This window comes from Colobus angolensis, unplaced genomic scaffold (genome assembly GCF_000951035.1).
Source record: "Colobus angolensis palliatus isolate OR3802 unplaced genomic scaffold, Cang.pa_1.0 Scaffold42, whole genome shotgun sequence".
Lineage (NCBI taxonomy): Eukaryota > Metazoa > Chordata > Mammalia > Primates > Cercopithecidae > Colobus > Colobus angolensis.
This window is the reverse complement of record NW_012117599.1, coordinates 4,713,002-4,727,518: the sequence shown is the minus strand read 5'-3', so window position 1 is coordinate 4,727,518 and position 14,517 is coordinate 4,713,002. Positions and strand designations below refer to the sequence as shown.

General features: G+C 47.1%; 1 protein-coding gene across 2 annotated transcripts in view; it reads right to left on the bottom strand.

The window, feature by feature from the left end:
- Nucleotides 1–5,481, bottom strand: part of PDCL3 (phosducin-like 3) — a 15,396-nt gene extending 9,915 nt beyond the window's left edge. For both annotated transcript variants that reach the window (XM_011956579.1, XM_011956580.1), the window contains exons 1-2: nt 4,928–5,481; nt 1,201–1,327 (exon numbers count right to left, since the gene is read on the bottom strand). In XM_011956579.1, the coding sequence (XP_011811969.1) occupies nt 1,201–1,327; nt 4,928–4,933 (133 nt within the window). In that variant the 5' untranslated portion in view covers nt 4,934–5,481. The remainder of the gene's footprint in view (nt 1–1,200; nt 1,328–4,927) is intronic.
- Between the last annotated feature and the right edge of the window lie 9,036 nt (nt 5,482–14,517).

The following is a 14,517-nucleotide window of genomic DNA, read 5'->3' as shown; positions in this document are numbered from 1 at the left end:
AAAAAAAAAAAGAGAAAATGTCACTCCTCTGTTTAAACTTCCAAAAGCTTCCTGCCTCATTAGGTGTAAAGGCCAAGGTCCTTCCTAGAAGCTACTGAGTCTGCTGAGGCTGCTCTGAACTCACTCTCCCTCAGCACCTCCAGCCTCGTCAGGGATTCCCAGCCATGCCAGGGCCCACGTTTCACTCGCTCACATCACCCCCTTCAGGAATACCCAGATGTCTTCTCCTTCAGGTCAACAACTCCCTCAGGTCTATTCAAATGTGTTCTTCAGCTCCTTCAGGTCTTTACCCAAATGCCAGCTTCACCTCCTTCAGGTCCATGCAAATGTCATCTCGGTGAGGCCCTCTCTGACCCTGCTTCTCCTCCAACCCTTTCGAGTCCCTTTTACTGCCTTATTTTCTTTATTGTTTACTGTCTGTCTCCCCCACTAGAATGTTGGTTCTCTGAGGGCAGAGAATTGTGTCTGGCTTATGCATTGCTACATCCCCAAACCCAGAAAAGCAGCTGACAATGATAATCATGCAGTAACCATTCGCTGGATACTTTCTAATAAATCCTTGTGTAAATTAGCTCTAATGTGTCAACAGAGGACAAAAGTACCAGTCCCCCCTGTGACCAATGCTTCTCAAACTATGACAAGCCTCAGAATCCTTTAAGGCACTTGTTTAAAATGCAGATTCCTGGGCCTCATTCCAGAGACTGCTTCAGTAAACACTAGGTGGGTGGGGTTACCAGCACTCCAAGGGACTCCAATTCAGACAGTATGACTGCCTTTGAGAAAACCCCCCTCAGACTCCTACACATTGCAAACGTCTTATGCCTCCCCAGATAAAGCTATTTTTAGTTAATATCCTCAATGAAACCAGAGAATAAAGTATATGCTCAGGAAAAAAATACAAATACTAAAATCTTGAACAAATTTCCACGACATTATCAAAGGGAATCACAGACCAGAAAGCAGAAAGAAGTATTTTCTGCAGTTCTCATCTGACATGGACACGGACTTGTGGGACACATCTGAAGTCCCCTAAGTCTGTGGCTCAGGAAGGTGAAGGTGAGAGATGCCCTGTGTCTCGTCTGAGGTCCCACACACACAGTGTCCACGCCGGCACTCCGACCTGTCTCCTGGCAGGGCAGTCAGAGGCTTTGGAGCCATCTCCCAACCCAGACAGATGCAGAGGAAAGCCAGTGAACTCACCCACTGAGTGCTGGAGGATGTGCTGCTCCTCATCTGACTCCTCTTCCAGTTCTTTCAGACTTTCCTTGGGGGGTAAGATACCCTTTTTGCGTAAGATGTCATTCCACTCAGTGTCTGCGTTGGGGTCCTAGAAGAGCGGGACCAACGTTACCATGAGTGCTAAGTCTACCACGTAGGGAGCCACACTGGGCACGGGGCCAAATGGGAAAAGTGACAGGAAGGGAAGAATTCACACCACCGTCTGTGAACTATTTCTGAGAAAGTGTCAAAAGATCCACAGCCCCTGTTTTGTTCTTCCTGTCTACCCTCCCCCCGAACGGAGGAGCTATTCTTGGGGTAAAAATTAGGATGGGATGTGCAGATCAGCATTAATACTGATACCAAGGCTCTGACGTGGAATGTGTTCAATATTTTTAATAATGACTGAGAGTGCCGGGCGCGGTGGCTCACACCTGTAATCCCAGCACTTCGGGAGGCTGAGGTCAGGAGATCGAGACCACCCTGGCTAACAGGGTGAAACACCGTCTCTACTAAAAATACAAAAAATTAGCCGGGCGTGGTGGCAGGCACCTGTAGTCCCAGCTACTTGGGAGGCTGAGGCAAGAAAAATGGCATGAACCCGGGAGGCGGAGCTTGCAGTGAGCTGAGATCGTGCCACTGCATTCCAGCCTGGGCGACAGAGTGAGACAGTCTCAAATAATAATAATAATGACTGAGAGTGATTCATTCAACAGATAAAATTTAAGTATTTACCACATGTAAATTACTGTAGGCCATGGGGAAGAGTGGTGAATGCAAGAGTCACCTTACAGTCAAGAGGAAGAGACAGGCAACAAACAAGTGCATATACAAACTATACATAGATAAAATTGTGGCCAGTGCAATGACAAACAAGCTGTTTTAGAGAATTACCCAGGACCCACATTCCACAGAGTAGACAGGGATATTCCCTATAGAGGAGGCGACATTCCACCTGAGGGTGGGAAGCCTGTGCCTATTTTTAAGTCTGGGGACTTAAAAATAATCTTCCAGGCCGGGCGTGGTGGCTCACGCCTGTAATCCCACCACTTTGGGAGGCCAAGGTGGGCGGATCACGAAGTCAGGAGATCGAGACCACCCTGGCTAACATGATGAATCCCCGTCTCTACTAAAAATACAAAAAAACTAGCTGAGCATGGTGGCGGGCGCCCGTAGTCCCAGCTACTCCGGAGGCTGAGGCAGGAGAATGGTGTGAACGAAGCCGGGAGGCGGAGCTTGCAGTGAGCTGAAATCATGCCACTGCCCTCCAGCCTGGGAGACAGAGCGAGACTCCATCTCAAAATAATAATAATCTTCCAGGCTGGGTTCAGTGGCTCACGCCTGTAATCCCACCACTTTGGGAGGCCAAGGTGGGCGGATCACGAAGTCAGGAGATCGAGACCACCCTGGCTAACATGATGAATCCCCGTCTCTACTAAAAATACAAAAAAACTAGCTGAGCATGGTGGCGGGCGCCCGTAGTCCCAGCTACTCCGGAGGCTGAGGCAGGAGAATGGTGTGAACGAAGCCGGGAGGCGGAGCTTGCAGTGAGCTGAAATCATGCCACTGCCCTCCAGCCTGGGAGACAGAGCGAGACTCCATCTCAAAATAATAATAATCTTCCAGGCTGGGTTCAGTGGCTCACGCCTGTAATCCCAGCTCTTTGGGAGGCCAAGGGAGGCAGAACATCTGAGGTCAGGAATTACCGACCAGACTGGCCAATATAGTGAAAACCCCATCCCCACTAAAAACACAAAAATTAGCCAGGTATGCACCCATAATCAAGAAAATCTTCCAGGCAGAGCGGCCTGCGGCATGCATAGGGCCCAAAAGCAAAGAGACTGTGATATTTTGAGGATCTCAGGCTGCAGATGAGGCTTGGTTGACAACTCTCTAACGGCCAAACCTGAGAGGAAAAGCTGAGACTTCTCAGAGTAGCTCATAAAATGCGGGGCACTCTCCTAAGCCCTTTTTCCTGTACCTCGTCACCGAATCTTCACAAGCCTAGGAGAGGCACGACATTTAGAGGCACTGCCGTGCTAGAACGGCTAGCTAAATCAGCCAGGATCAATGTCACAAAGACTGATGTAAAAGTGGCTCTTGGATCCAGAACCCAGCTGCCCAAGCACCGGTTTGGATGGTGCAGCAAAAACACTGCTAACGGAGCTCAGGCTTGCTTTGGAATATGAAATCAGGAGCACTGTGAAAAGGGCACTGGGATAATCGGCCTCCAACCCCAAACCCTGTGTAACAATTCTGAGATACATCAAAAGAAAAATGAGGCCAGGCGCGGTGGCTCACGCCTGTAATCCCAGCACTTTGGGAGGCCGAGGTGGGCGGATCCCGTCAGGAAATCGAGACCATCCTGGCTAACATGGTGAAACCTTGTCTCTACTAAAAACACAAAAAGTTAACCGGGCGTGGTGGCGGGCGCCTGTAGTCCCAGCTACTCTACTCGGGAGGCTGAGGCAGGAGAATGGCGTGAATCCCGGGAGACGGAGCTTGCAGTGAGCTGAGATCGAGCAATCGCACTCCAGCCTGGGCGACAGAGGAGACTCTGTCTCAAAAAAAAAAAAAAAAAAAAAAAGGAGCAGAATCCTTTCCACTGGGTGGTCAGGGAAGGTCTCAAGGGACCTGAAGGGCAGGGGATTTAGAGTGTCTAGGCCAGTCGAGGTGGCTCATCCCGTAATCCCAGCTCTTTGGGAGGCTGAGGCTGAGCAACACAGGGAGACCTCATCTGTACAAAAAATTAGCCCAGAGTGGTGGGTGCACGCCTGTGGAGGCTGACAAGGGAGGATGGCTTAGCCCCGGGAGGTCGAGGTTGCAGTGAGCTGGAATAGTGCCACTGCATTCCAACCTGGGCAACAGAGCAAGACCCGGTCTCAAAAAAAAAAAAAAAAAAAAGTGTCTGGCTCCTGGCAGATACGCCCTCCCCTCCAGACGCTAATGCCTCCCTCCCCAGCAAAACCCGCACCATCTCCTCTCCATCTGCCACTGAGTAGAGGTTAGAATTTCTGACCACAGCGGGATCCTTGGACAGTGACAAAATTTAGTTGGCACAGATTTCTGCCCACAATGGTGCCCATTTCCATGGTGTTTTCATTCATTCTCTTTAGGCTTTAGCCAAATTCCGCTAGTAAATTGCAGCTACAGAAAAATAATTTTACCTATTTTAATTAAAAAACAAATAACACGAAACAGAGGGACCCTCGCGAGGGGAGGAGCTCTGGAACCCGAGCGGTCAGATAGGGAGCGCGCCCCAACTGGACCCCAGGGCTCGGGGAAGAGGATGTAACTAAACCCTCAGCGGGCCCAGGAACAAGGGCCGCGCCGCTGCTTTACGTGGGGGACCCTGGGCCGGACCCGCCGCTTCCTCTGCCCAGGTGTGCCTTAGGGGAGTTCAGGAGAGGAGGTAACTTTTGTCAGGCGGGATCCGGCAAGACCTTCACAAGCCCGGGTGGGGAAAGACCTGGAGGAGACGAGGTTTGGGGGACAATACACACCGAAGCGGGGAAGCCCAGGCCGCGGGTCCTGGTGGGACCACGCCCGCCCTCCCGCTCTGCGCCTGCGCGGGGCCTGGACGCGCCGGGCTTCCCTCGTGCCTGCAGCGCCGGAGTTTCCCACAGGGCGGGCGTCCACCGCCGGCCTGAGCCCAGTGAGACAAACGAACGGGCCGCAGCCCCCAGACCCGAGCCCCGTCCCAGCTCACCTGCATCTTGTTTCCAGTTGCTCAAGCCAGCTGTGCCGCGACGCGCCCACCACAGCTCCCTTTTGTGCACGCGCACAGCGCCGCCACGCCTCTTCCCCCAGCCCTGCCTCCGCCCCGCCCTGGGACGAGCTGAGCGGAGTAAGGGCGGAAGCAACAGCTTTGAGTCTGCGCCGGCTCTTCAAGGAGTCCGCACAGAAGCTGTTAGCATGGGCGAGGTAGGATCTGCTCACCGTCCCGCCCGGAGTGCACTTGACCTGGTGCTGATTCTGGTCGGTCGCTGCCTTATTAGGGCTGGTCTTCAGCCGAGGAGGGGTGGGGCTGGGTGGAGGAGGAGCCCTGGACCGTGTGCCTTTTCCAGCTGCTTGCCCAGACCTGTAAAGACGTCTTGCTCTGACTAGCCTAGCAAGTCAGAAATAGAAAATTGCCTCTAGGCCGGGCGCGGTGGCACACGCCTGTAATCCCAGGCCGAGGCGGGCGGATCGCTTGAGGTCAGGAGTTCGAGATCAGCCTGGCCAACATGGTGACGCCCCGGTCTCTACTAAAAATCCAAAAAAATTAGTCGGGCGTGGTGGCGGTTGCCTGTAATCCCAGCTACTCAGGCGGCTGAGGCAGGAGAATTGCTTGAACGCGGGAGGCGAAGGTTGTACTGAGCTGAGATGGCTCCACTGCACTCCAGCCTGGGTGACAGAGCGAGACTCCGTCTCAAATTAATTAATTAATTAATTAATTAAAATGATGCAGGGTCTTCTGGAATTCGCCCACGATCACTTCAGTATTGGGAAAGGGAACTCATTAATAAGACACCGAGAGCCTACTGTGTACCAGGCACCATTCTAGGCTCTGCAGATGCAGCCGTGAGCAAAACACTAAAAGGTGAAAGTCATCTGCCGTGCCTGAGTATCAGGAGACCCATGTATGCAGGCACCCAGGCACTGAGCAAAAAGCAGCAATCTGACTTGTAAAATGCAGGTATTGGGCTCCAGAGCTTCTGCCCAGGCACACTCCCAGTTTAAGAGAGCACTGTTCCTACCTGGTATGGAAGGAAGCGTCTTGCACACGTGGGCTAACTTGCTGCCTCCTGGCAACTAAGCGGACACAGCTAGTAGAGACCCACACACCTGTGAGATAGGCGCAGCGCTTCCAACTGTGGCTATGCATTAGAGTCACCTGGAAGCCCTCATAAACTACGGCTGGCCTGGGGCTCCATCCCCAGACATATTAAATCCTTGGAAATGAGGCCTGGCACAGATATTTTCTTAAAGATCCTCAGGTGATGCTAAAGTGCACAATCGTTGATATAGAGTGAAGCAAATGATTGCTTGAGAGCAAGGAGTTTTTATTTAATTTATAAGGGTCCTTAAGATTTTTCTAACTCATTTCAACTGCATTACAGGCCCTTTTAGGGATTTGTTTATTAATGTATCTGGCAGCACAATGGTTGTTAATGAATTTTCCTTGGGTCTCACCACCAAAATCAGGACTCGGACTGTGAGTTTGATCCTGTGCTTCTTGCTCAGTCCTGCACAACTTCAGAGCGGGTGGTGTTTTCTCCTCTCCTCATCCCCAGCCTTTGCTCTTCCCTGAGGCCTGTTTTCCAGGACTCAACTATTCCACAGTTGCTTTTCCCCACATGATCTGGTCAGAGGCATTCCAACCGAAGCGACTCCATCTTGAATAGGGGATGGGGAAAATGAGACTGAGACCTACTGGGCTGTATTCCCAGAAGGTTACGCATGCTTAGTCACAGAATATTTACACTTAAGAGAAAAAATTAATCATGTTTACCAAACAGACCTAACACTAACAGACCCAGGCAATGTCCTGGTGTCCTGAAAGATTTCTTTCTTTCTTTTGAGATGGAGTTTCACTCTCATTGCCCAAGTTGGAGTGCAATGGCATGATCTCGGCTCACTGCAATTTCCACTTCCTGGGTTCAAGTGATTCTCCTGCTTCAGCCTCCTGAATAGCTGGGATTACAGGTGTGTGCCACCACGCCTGGCTAATTTTTTTTTTGTATTTGCAGTAGAGACGGGGTTTCACTATGTTAGCCAGGCTGGTCTCGAACTCCTGACCTCAGGTGATCCACCTGCCTTGGCATCCCAAAGTGCTGGGATTAAAGGCGTGAGCCACCGCACCTGGCTTTGTTTTGTTTTTTTTTTGAGAGAGTCTCACTTTGGTGCCCACCCTGGAGTGCAAAATGGTGAGATCTCAGCTCACTGCAGCCTCCACCTCCTGGGTTCAAGTGATTCTCCTGCCTCAGCTTCCCAAGTACCTGGGATTACAGGTGTGCACCACCATGCTGGGCTAATTTTTGTATTTTTAGTAGAGACAGGGTTTCGCCATTTTGGTCAGGCTGGTCTCCAACTCCTGAGCTCTGCCTCCCAAAGTGCTGGGATTACAGGCATGAGCCAGTATGCTGGGATTACAGGCGTAAACCAGAGTGATGGGATTACAGGTGTGAGATACCATACCCGGGGCCAAGAACAAGAGTATTCTTAAAAGTTTTGTTTTAATAATAATATAGATTACTGGGAAAGGCAGTAGTTTTCCCAGTAAAAAGGCTCAATAGTCCTATAGACAGTTGTTTTGGGATAAACATAGACATTGACCCTTCTACTGTTAAAGCTTGAAACTTGTATCAGTTTTATCTGAGTTTCTTCCTCAGGAAAGGACCTTCAGGCCTCTCAGAAAAAGTATCAAAGAACTGAAATTCAACAGATCACCAGCACCAGATGCCTCCTTGCCCCTCCCTCCTCTTGTTTTCTTACACAGTGTTGCATTTCTTCCCTGCTGTATAAACCCCTAGGTTTAGCTGGGAAAATGGATTTGAGACTGATCTCCTTTCTCCTCTCATTGGCTCCTGGGCTGCAGCACCCAGTTAAAGGCTTCTTCCTTGGCAACACTTGTCATCTCAGTGATTGGCTTTTGTTGTGGCCAGCAGCAGGACCTAGACCTAACTCCTGGTGTTTTGGTAACAGTCACGCAAAGTCCTTTGTCACAAGCCTTGGTAGTACAGCAGGTGTGCCCATGATTTTCGCTGTTACATATACATAAGCACTGTATCTAAGGTGGATGCATTCCTCCTCTTGCTTTCCGGAATGCCCCTGTCTGTCTATGGAGTACCCATTCTTTCATTCCTTTACCTTCTTAATAAGCTTGCTTTCACTTTACTCTGTGAACTCGTCCCAAATTCTTTCTTGCCAGAGATCCAAGAACCTTCTCCTGGGGTCTGGGTTGGGACCCTCTTTCTGCTAACAATCCCTCTGCAGGGATTAACAAACCAAACGCCCACACCCTACTGCCCTATCAGCAGTTTGAAAGGTGTCCCTCTTTTTCTTTTTTTTGAGAAAGAGTCTCGCTCTGTTACCCAGGCTGGAGTGCAGTGGGGCGATCTCGGCTCACTGCAACCTCCGCCTCCCAGGTTCACACCATTCTTCTGCCTCAGCCTCCCGTGTAGCTGGGACTACAGGTGCCCGCCACCTCGCCCGGCTAATTTTTTGTATTTTTAGTAGAGACGGGGTTTCACCATGTTAGCCAGGATGGTCTCTATCTCCTGACCTCGTGATCCGCCCCCCTCAGCCTCCCAAAGTGCTGGGATTACAGGCGTGAGCCACCGCGCCCGGCCCCATCCCTCTTACTTTTGTCAAAATTATTCTTTTGTTATTCTTTCCACCTGTGCTCCAAATCCTCTCACCTTCCTCAGGGACTTCTCCCATCTTTCCATCCTTCGTGGCTGTGGAGAAAATAATTACAGCTTATGAGAACAGATTACAGACATACGAATTAGAAAAAAAAAACCGATTTCTATTTATGGATGATATAGCATACCTGGAAAACTCAGGGGAACCGAGTCTTAAATTCCTACTAACAATATGAGAATTCAGTAAAGGAGCAGGATATAAAATTAACATAAAAATAGTCTTCATTCGTGTTTACAATAACAAACTACAAGATATAATGGACTCCAATTACAATAACAACAGAAAAGAAAAAGCTCTTGGAAATAAAGGAGGAGGCAAAACCTGCATGAATTAAATTGAAAAACTTTTCTGAAGATACGAAAGTAGACCAGAACAAATGGACAAACATCCTTTATTTTTGGATAGTATGACTCAACATCATAGAGATGTCAATTTTCTCCAAGTCAATATGTGAAATGTAACACAATGTCAAAAATCCAACAAATTATTTTTTGAGGCTAGGCAGCTTGACTCCAAAGTTTTTATCAAGAATAGCACAAGGCAGGAGGGAGAGCTAGCCCTACTAAACCTTAAAACAATGTGGTGTTAGTACATAAATAGACAAAGAGATCAAGGGAGCAGCATAGCAAGTTCAGAACAAGTCCAGAAATAGAGCCTAGTACATATAAACATTAGTGTATGCTTAGATGAGACGGCATCTCAATCTGCTGGGATGGACTTTAAATAAATGGTGTTGGGACAATTGGATAACCATTTGGAAATAGATAAAATTAGATACATACTTCACAGTGTATATCAGAATAAAAAGTAAAAACTAAAAGTACTAGGAGAACACATGGCATAATTTCTTTATAACCTAAAAATGGAAAAAAAACTTTAATTACTCAAAGTCTAAAAGAAATAAAATTAAAACAATGATAGATTCTATTACTTAGTTTTTTTGTATAGGAATAATGTATATAAGCATGCTGCCTTTTATGTAAAAGGTGAAATAAAATACATTTATGTCAGCCGGGCACAGTGGCTCACGCCTGTAATCCCAACACTTTGGGAGGCCAAGGAGGCTGGATCACATGAGGTCAGGAGTTCAAGACCAGCCTGACTAACGTGGTGAAACCCTGTCTCTACTAAAAATACAAAAAATTAGCCTGGCATGGTGGCACATGTCTGTAATCCCAGCTACTGGGGAGGCTGAGGCAGGAGAATAATTTGAACCCGGGAGGTAGAGGTTGCAATGAGCCGATACTGTGCCACTGCACTTGGGCCTGGGAGACAGAGCAAGACCCAGTCTCAAAAGAAAAAAAAAAAAACATTTATGTGTATATTCATATTTGCTTAATTTTATAAAAAGGATCATAAGAAGAAGAGGAAACCAGGAATTTTTGGAAATGGTTAAGTATTTGAGGAGGGATCTGATGAAGTGGTGAAGACAGAGATAGAAATGAGATTCTTCTGATAAACTTTTATTTAGGAGCAAATAGACTTCAAGCACTTTCAATCCTGAATGCTGCTATAGTTCGGATGTTTGACCCCCAAACCTCATGTTGAATTTTGATCCTCAGTGTTGGAGATGGGGCCTAATGGGAGATGTTTGGGTCATAGGGCAGATTTCTTCATGAATGGCTTGATGCTGTTCTGGTGGGAAAGAGTGAGTTCTCCGTCTATCAGTTTGCAAGACAGCTGGTTGTTAAAAAGAGCCTAACACCTCCGTCCTCTCGTCCTCTCTCTTTCTTCTGTGCTCTTGCCACGTGATCTCTGCACATACCAGCTCCCCTTCACCTTCCACGATGAGTGGAAGCAGTCTGAGGCCTCACCAGAAGCAAATGCTGGTGCCATGCTTCTTGTACAGCCTGCAGAACCGTGAGTCAAGTAAACCTCTTTCCTTTACAAATTACTCAGCCTCAGGTATTCATTTGCAGCAACACTAACAGACTAAGACAAATGTCCTCTTTAAGAATACGAAATTGGGCCGGGCGCGGTGGCTTATGCCTGTAATCCCAGCTCTTTGGGGGGCCGAGGCGGACGGATCACAAGGTCAGGAGATCAAGACCATCCTGGCTAGTATGGTGAAATCCCGTCTCTACTGAAAATGCAAAAAAAGAAAATTAGCCGGGTGTGGTGGCAGGCACCTGTAGCCTGTAGTCCCAGCTACTCGGGAGGCTGAGCCAGGAGAATGGCGTGAACCCGGGAGGCGGAGCTTGCAGTGAGCTGAGCTTGCGCCTCTAGGAAAAGAAACAAAATGAAAATACAGTCCAGCTTTTGATTTTAAGAGCAGTTTACTATTTAGGCTTTTGTAGCTTTCATAAGGAGTGGTTCAGCAACCTTGGTGTATGTAAAAATTACTGAAAGAGTGTTAACAATGTAGATTCCAAGTCCTTTTCCCAGAGTTTCTGATTCTGCAGGTTGCTGGGGTACAGCCCAGCAACTGCCTCTTGGATATCTATTTCAGGTAATTCAGGTATTGGTGGTCTTTAGACCACATTATGTTTAATACTACTTCAATGTTTCACTGGAATTCTATCTGATCTTTTAAAAATAGTCAAGACTATCGTAAGCATTGTTCATGTCATTATGTAACGTCAAGTAGAAAAAAGCAGGTATAAGTAGGAGATGTGATACAGTATTACTACAACACCTAAAACAGTCTCTCCTTCAAATGAAATCAGTATACAAAACATTACCTCACTTGTGTCAGATTTGTGGTGGACAATCATGGACCCTTTGTTCTCCTTCCCAATTTCCAACCAGCAGAACTGTACTAGGGGACTGCCATGGCAGTCTCACCTCCCCATGTATCCTTTCCCCACGACAACCATTATTCCCCCCGGCAGCCATTATTCTACTTTCTGTCTCTGTGGATTTGCCTATCCTGTGTAAAATGGAATCATACATATGTGGCTTTTTGTATCCGGCTTCTTTGATTTAAAATAATATTTTGAGGTTCACTCATGTTGCGGCATGTTTCAGTACTTCATTTCTTTTTATAGCCAAATGACATTCCATTGTCTGGATAGGCCATGTTTTGCTTATCCATTTGTCAGCTGATGGGCATTTTGGCTGTTATGAATAATGTTGCTATGAACATTCAGGTAAAAGTTTTTGTGTGAGGCCAGGCATGGTGGCTCACGTCTGTAATCCCAGCACTTTGGGAGGCCGAGGTAGGTGTATCACCTGAGGTCTGGAGTTCAAGACCAGCCTGGCCAACACAGTGAAAGCCTTTTTTACTAAAAATACAAAAATTAGCTGGGCGTGGTGGCTGATGCCGAGATCGCCCCACTGCACTCCGGCCTGTGCGACAGAGCGAGACTCCATCTCAAAAAAAATAAAAAGTTTTTGTGTGAATACATGTTTTCAATCCTTTTGGGTATATGCCTAGAAGTGGAATTGTTGGGTCATATGGTAATTCTGTGTAACTTTTTGAGGAGTTTTGTTTCCTAAATCTGAAGCCCCATTTTACATTTCCACCAACATTGTATCAGGGTTTCAATTTCTCCACATCTGTGTCAGTACTGGTTACTGTCCATCTTTTTGAGTATAGCTGTCCTGGTGGGTGGGAAGTGGCATTTCATTATAGTTTTGATTTGCATTTCCTCACTGAATAATGATGCTGAGCATCTTTTCATTGCTCAGTGGCCATATGAATGTCTTTTTTTAGAATAATGTCTTTTGCAATCTTTTGCCCATTTTAACATTGAGTTATTTGACTTTTCATATTGAATCATAAGAGTTTTGAGCCTAGGCAAGGTGCAGTGGCTACACCTGTAATCCTAGCACCTTTGGGAGGCTGAGGCAGGCAGATCGCGAGGTCAGGACTTCGAGACCAACCTGGCCAACATAGTGAAAACCCATCTCTATTAAAAATACAAAAAAATTAGCCGGGCATGGTGGCAGGTGCCTGTAATCCCAGCTACTTGGGAGGCTGAGACACATGCAAAAGAATAAAGTTGGATTCCTGCCTCATACAGTATACAAAAACTAACTTAAAACAGATCACAATCCTAAAAGTAAGAGCTAAAGCTATAAAACTCTTAGGAGAAAATGTAGGTGTAAATATTTATGACCTTGGGTTAAGTAAGAGTTTCCTAGATATGATATTGAATGCGCAAGCAACAACAACAACAAAATTAGGTAAACTGCGGCCATACCACCTGAATGTGCCCGATCTCGTCCAAAATTAGGTAAACTGGGGATCATCAAAATTAAAAGATTGGCTGGGCACAGTGGCTCACACCTGTAATTCCAGCACTTTGGGTGGCCGAGGTAAGTGGATCACTTGAGGTCAGGAGTTCAAGACCAGCCTGGCTGACATGGTGAAATCCAGTCTCTACTAAAAGTAAAATTAATTGGATGTGGTGGTGGGCACCTGTAATCCCAGCGACTTGGGAGGCTGAGGCAGGAGAATTACTTAAACCTGGGAGGTGGAGGCTGCAGTGAGCTGAGATTGCACCACTGCATTCCAGCCTGGGCGACAGAGCAAGACTCCACCTCAAAACACACTCACAAAATTAAAATATTTTGTGCTTCAAAGGAGAGAAATTGAAAAGAAATTCCACAAAATGGTAGAAAATTTTTGCAAATCATTTATCTGATAAAGGACTAATATCCAGAATATATTTTAAAACCCTGTCTCCCTCTCTCTATATATATGTGTGTGCGTGTATATATATATGTGTGTGTGTTTGTATATATGTGTGTGTGTGTGTGTATACATATATATATTTTTAGCTCTGCCTCCTGGGTTCACGCCATTCTCCTACCTCAGCCTCCCGAGGCTGGGACTACAGGCGCCCGCCACCACACCCAGCTAATTTTATTTTTAGTAGACATCGGGTTTCACCACGTCAGTCAGGCTGGTCTTGAACTCCCGATCTCAAGTGATCCACTCGCCTCGGCCACCCAAAGTGCTGGAATTACAGGTGTGAGCCTGTCAATTTTTGTATTTTTAGTAGAGACGAGGTTTCACCGTGTTAGCCAGGATGGTCTCGATCTCTTGACCTCATGATCCGCCCGCCTCGGCCCCCCAAAGTGCTGGGATATGTATATATTTTTTGAGACAAGTAAAGTAACTCAGGAATGGAAAATCAAACATTGTATATTCTCACTCATAAGTGGGAGCTAAGCTATGAGGCCCCAAAGAACAATACAATAGACTTTGGGGACTCAGGAGCAGGAGGCAGGTGAGGGATGAAAGACTACACATTGGGTACAGTGTACACTGCTCGGGTGATGGGTGCATCAAAATCTCAGAAATCACCACTGAAGAACTTATTCATGTCACCAAACACCACCTGTTCCCCCAGAACCTATTGAAATTAAATACATACATACATTCGTGCAAGCCTTTAACAACCCTACAAGGTTCTATGGAAGACAGTGTTACCTCTCTCTATTATCGTGGCTTCCTTGGCCATTCCAACTGTGCATCATAGCTGTCTTGCCCATCTTTTTCCAGGGGTTCCTCCCTCGCATGGTACTCTCTTTTGCTCTGAATCACATACTTGATTCTCTGTGCCAGCAAACTCCCAGACCACTCTTCCACTTCAGCTCAATTATGACAAGAATCTCTTTCTTCCTGGTTTTCCTTTTGCACCATGGTTCCCAACTCTACAGACCTCCTGCCCGCTAGGTAACAAATATGTATGCCCTCCATCCTAATCTGAAATGAAGTCTAGAGATACCATAATTACATGCAAAACATTTTTTAAAAAATCAACATACTGCTGCTAGGCATGGTGGCTCACACCTGTAATCCCAGCACTTTGGGAGGCCAAGGCAGGCAGATCACGAGATGCAGGAGTTCAAGACCAGCCTGGCCAACACAGGGAAACCCTGTCTCTACTAAAAATACAAAAAATTAGCCAGGCATGGTGGTGGGCACCTGTAATCCCA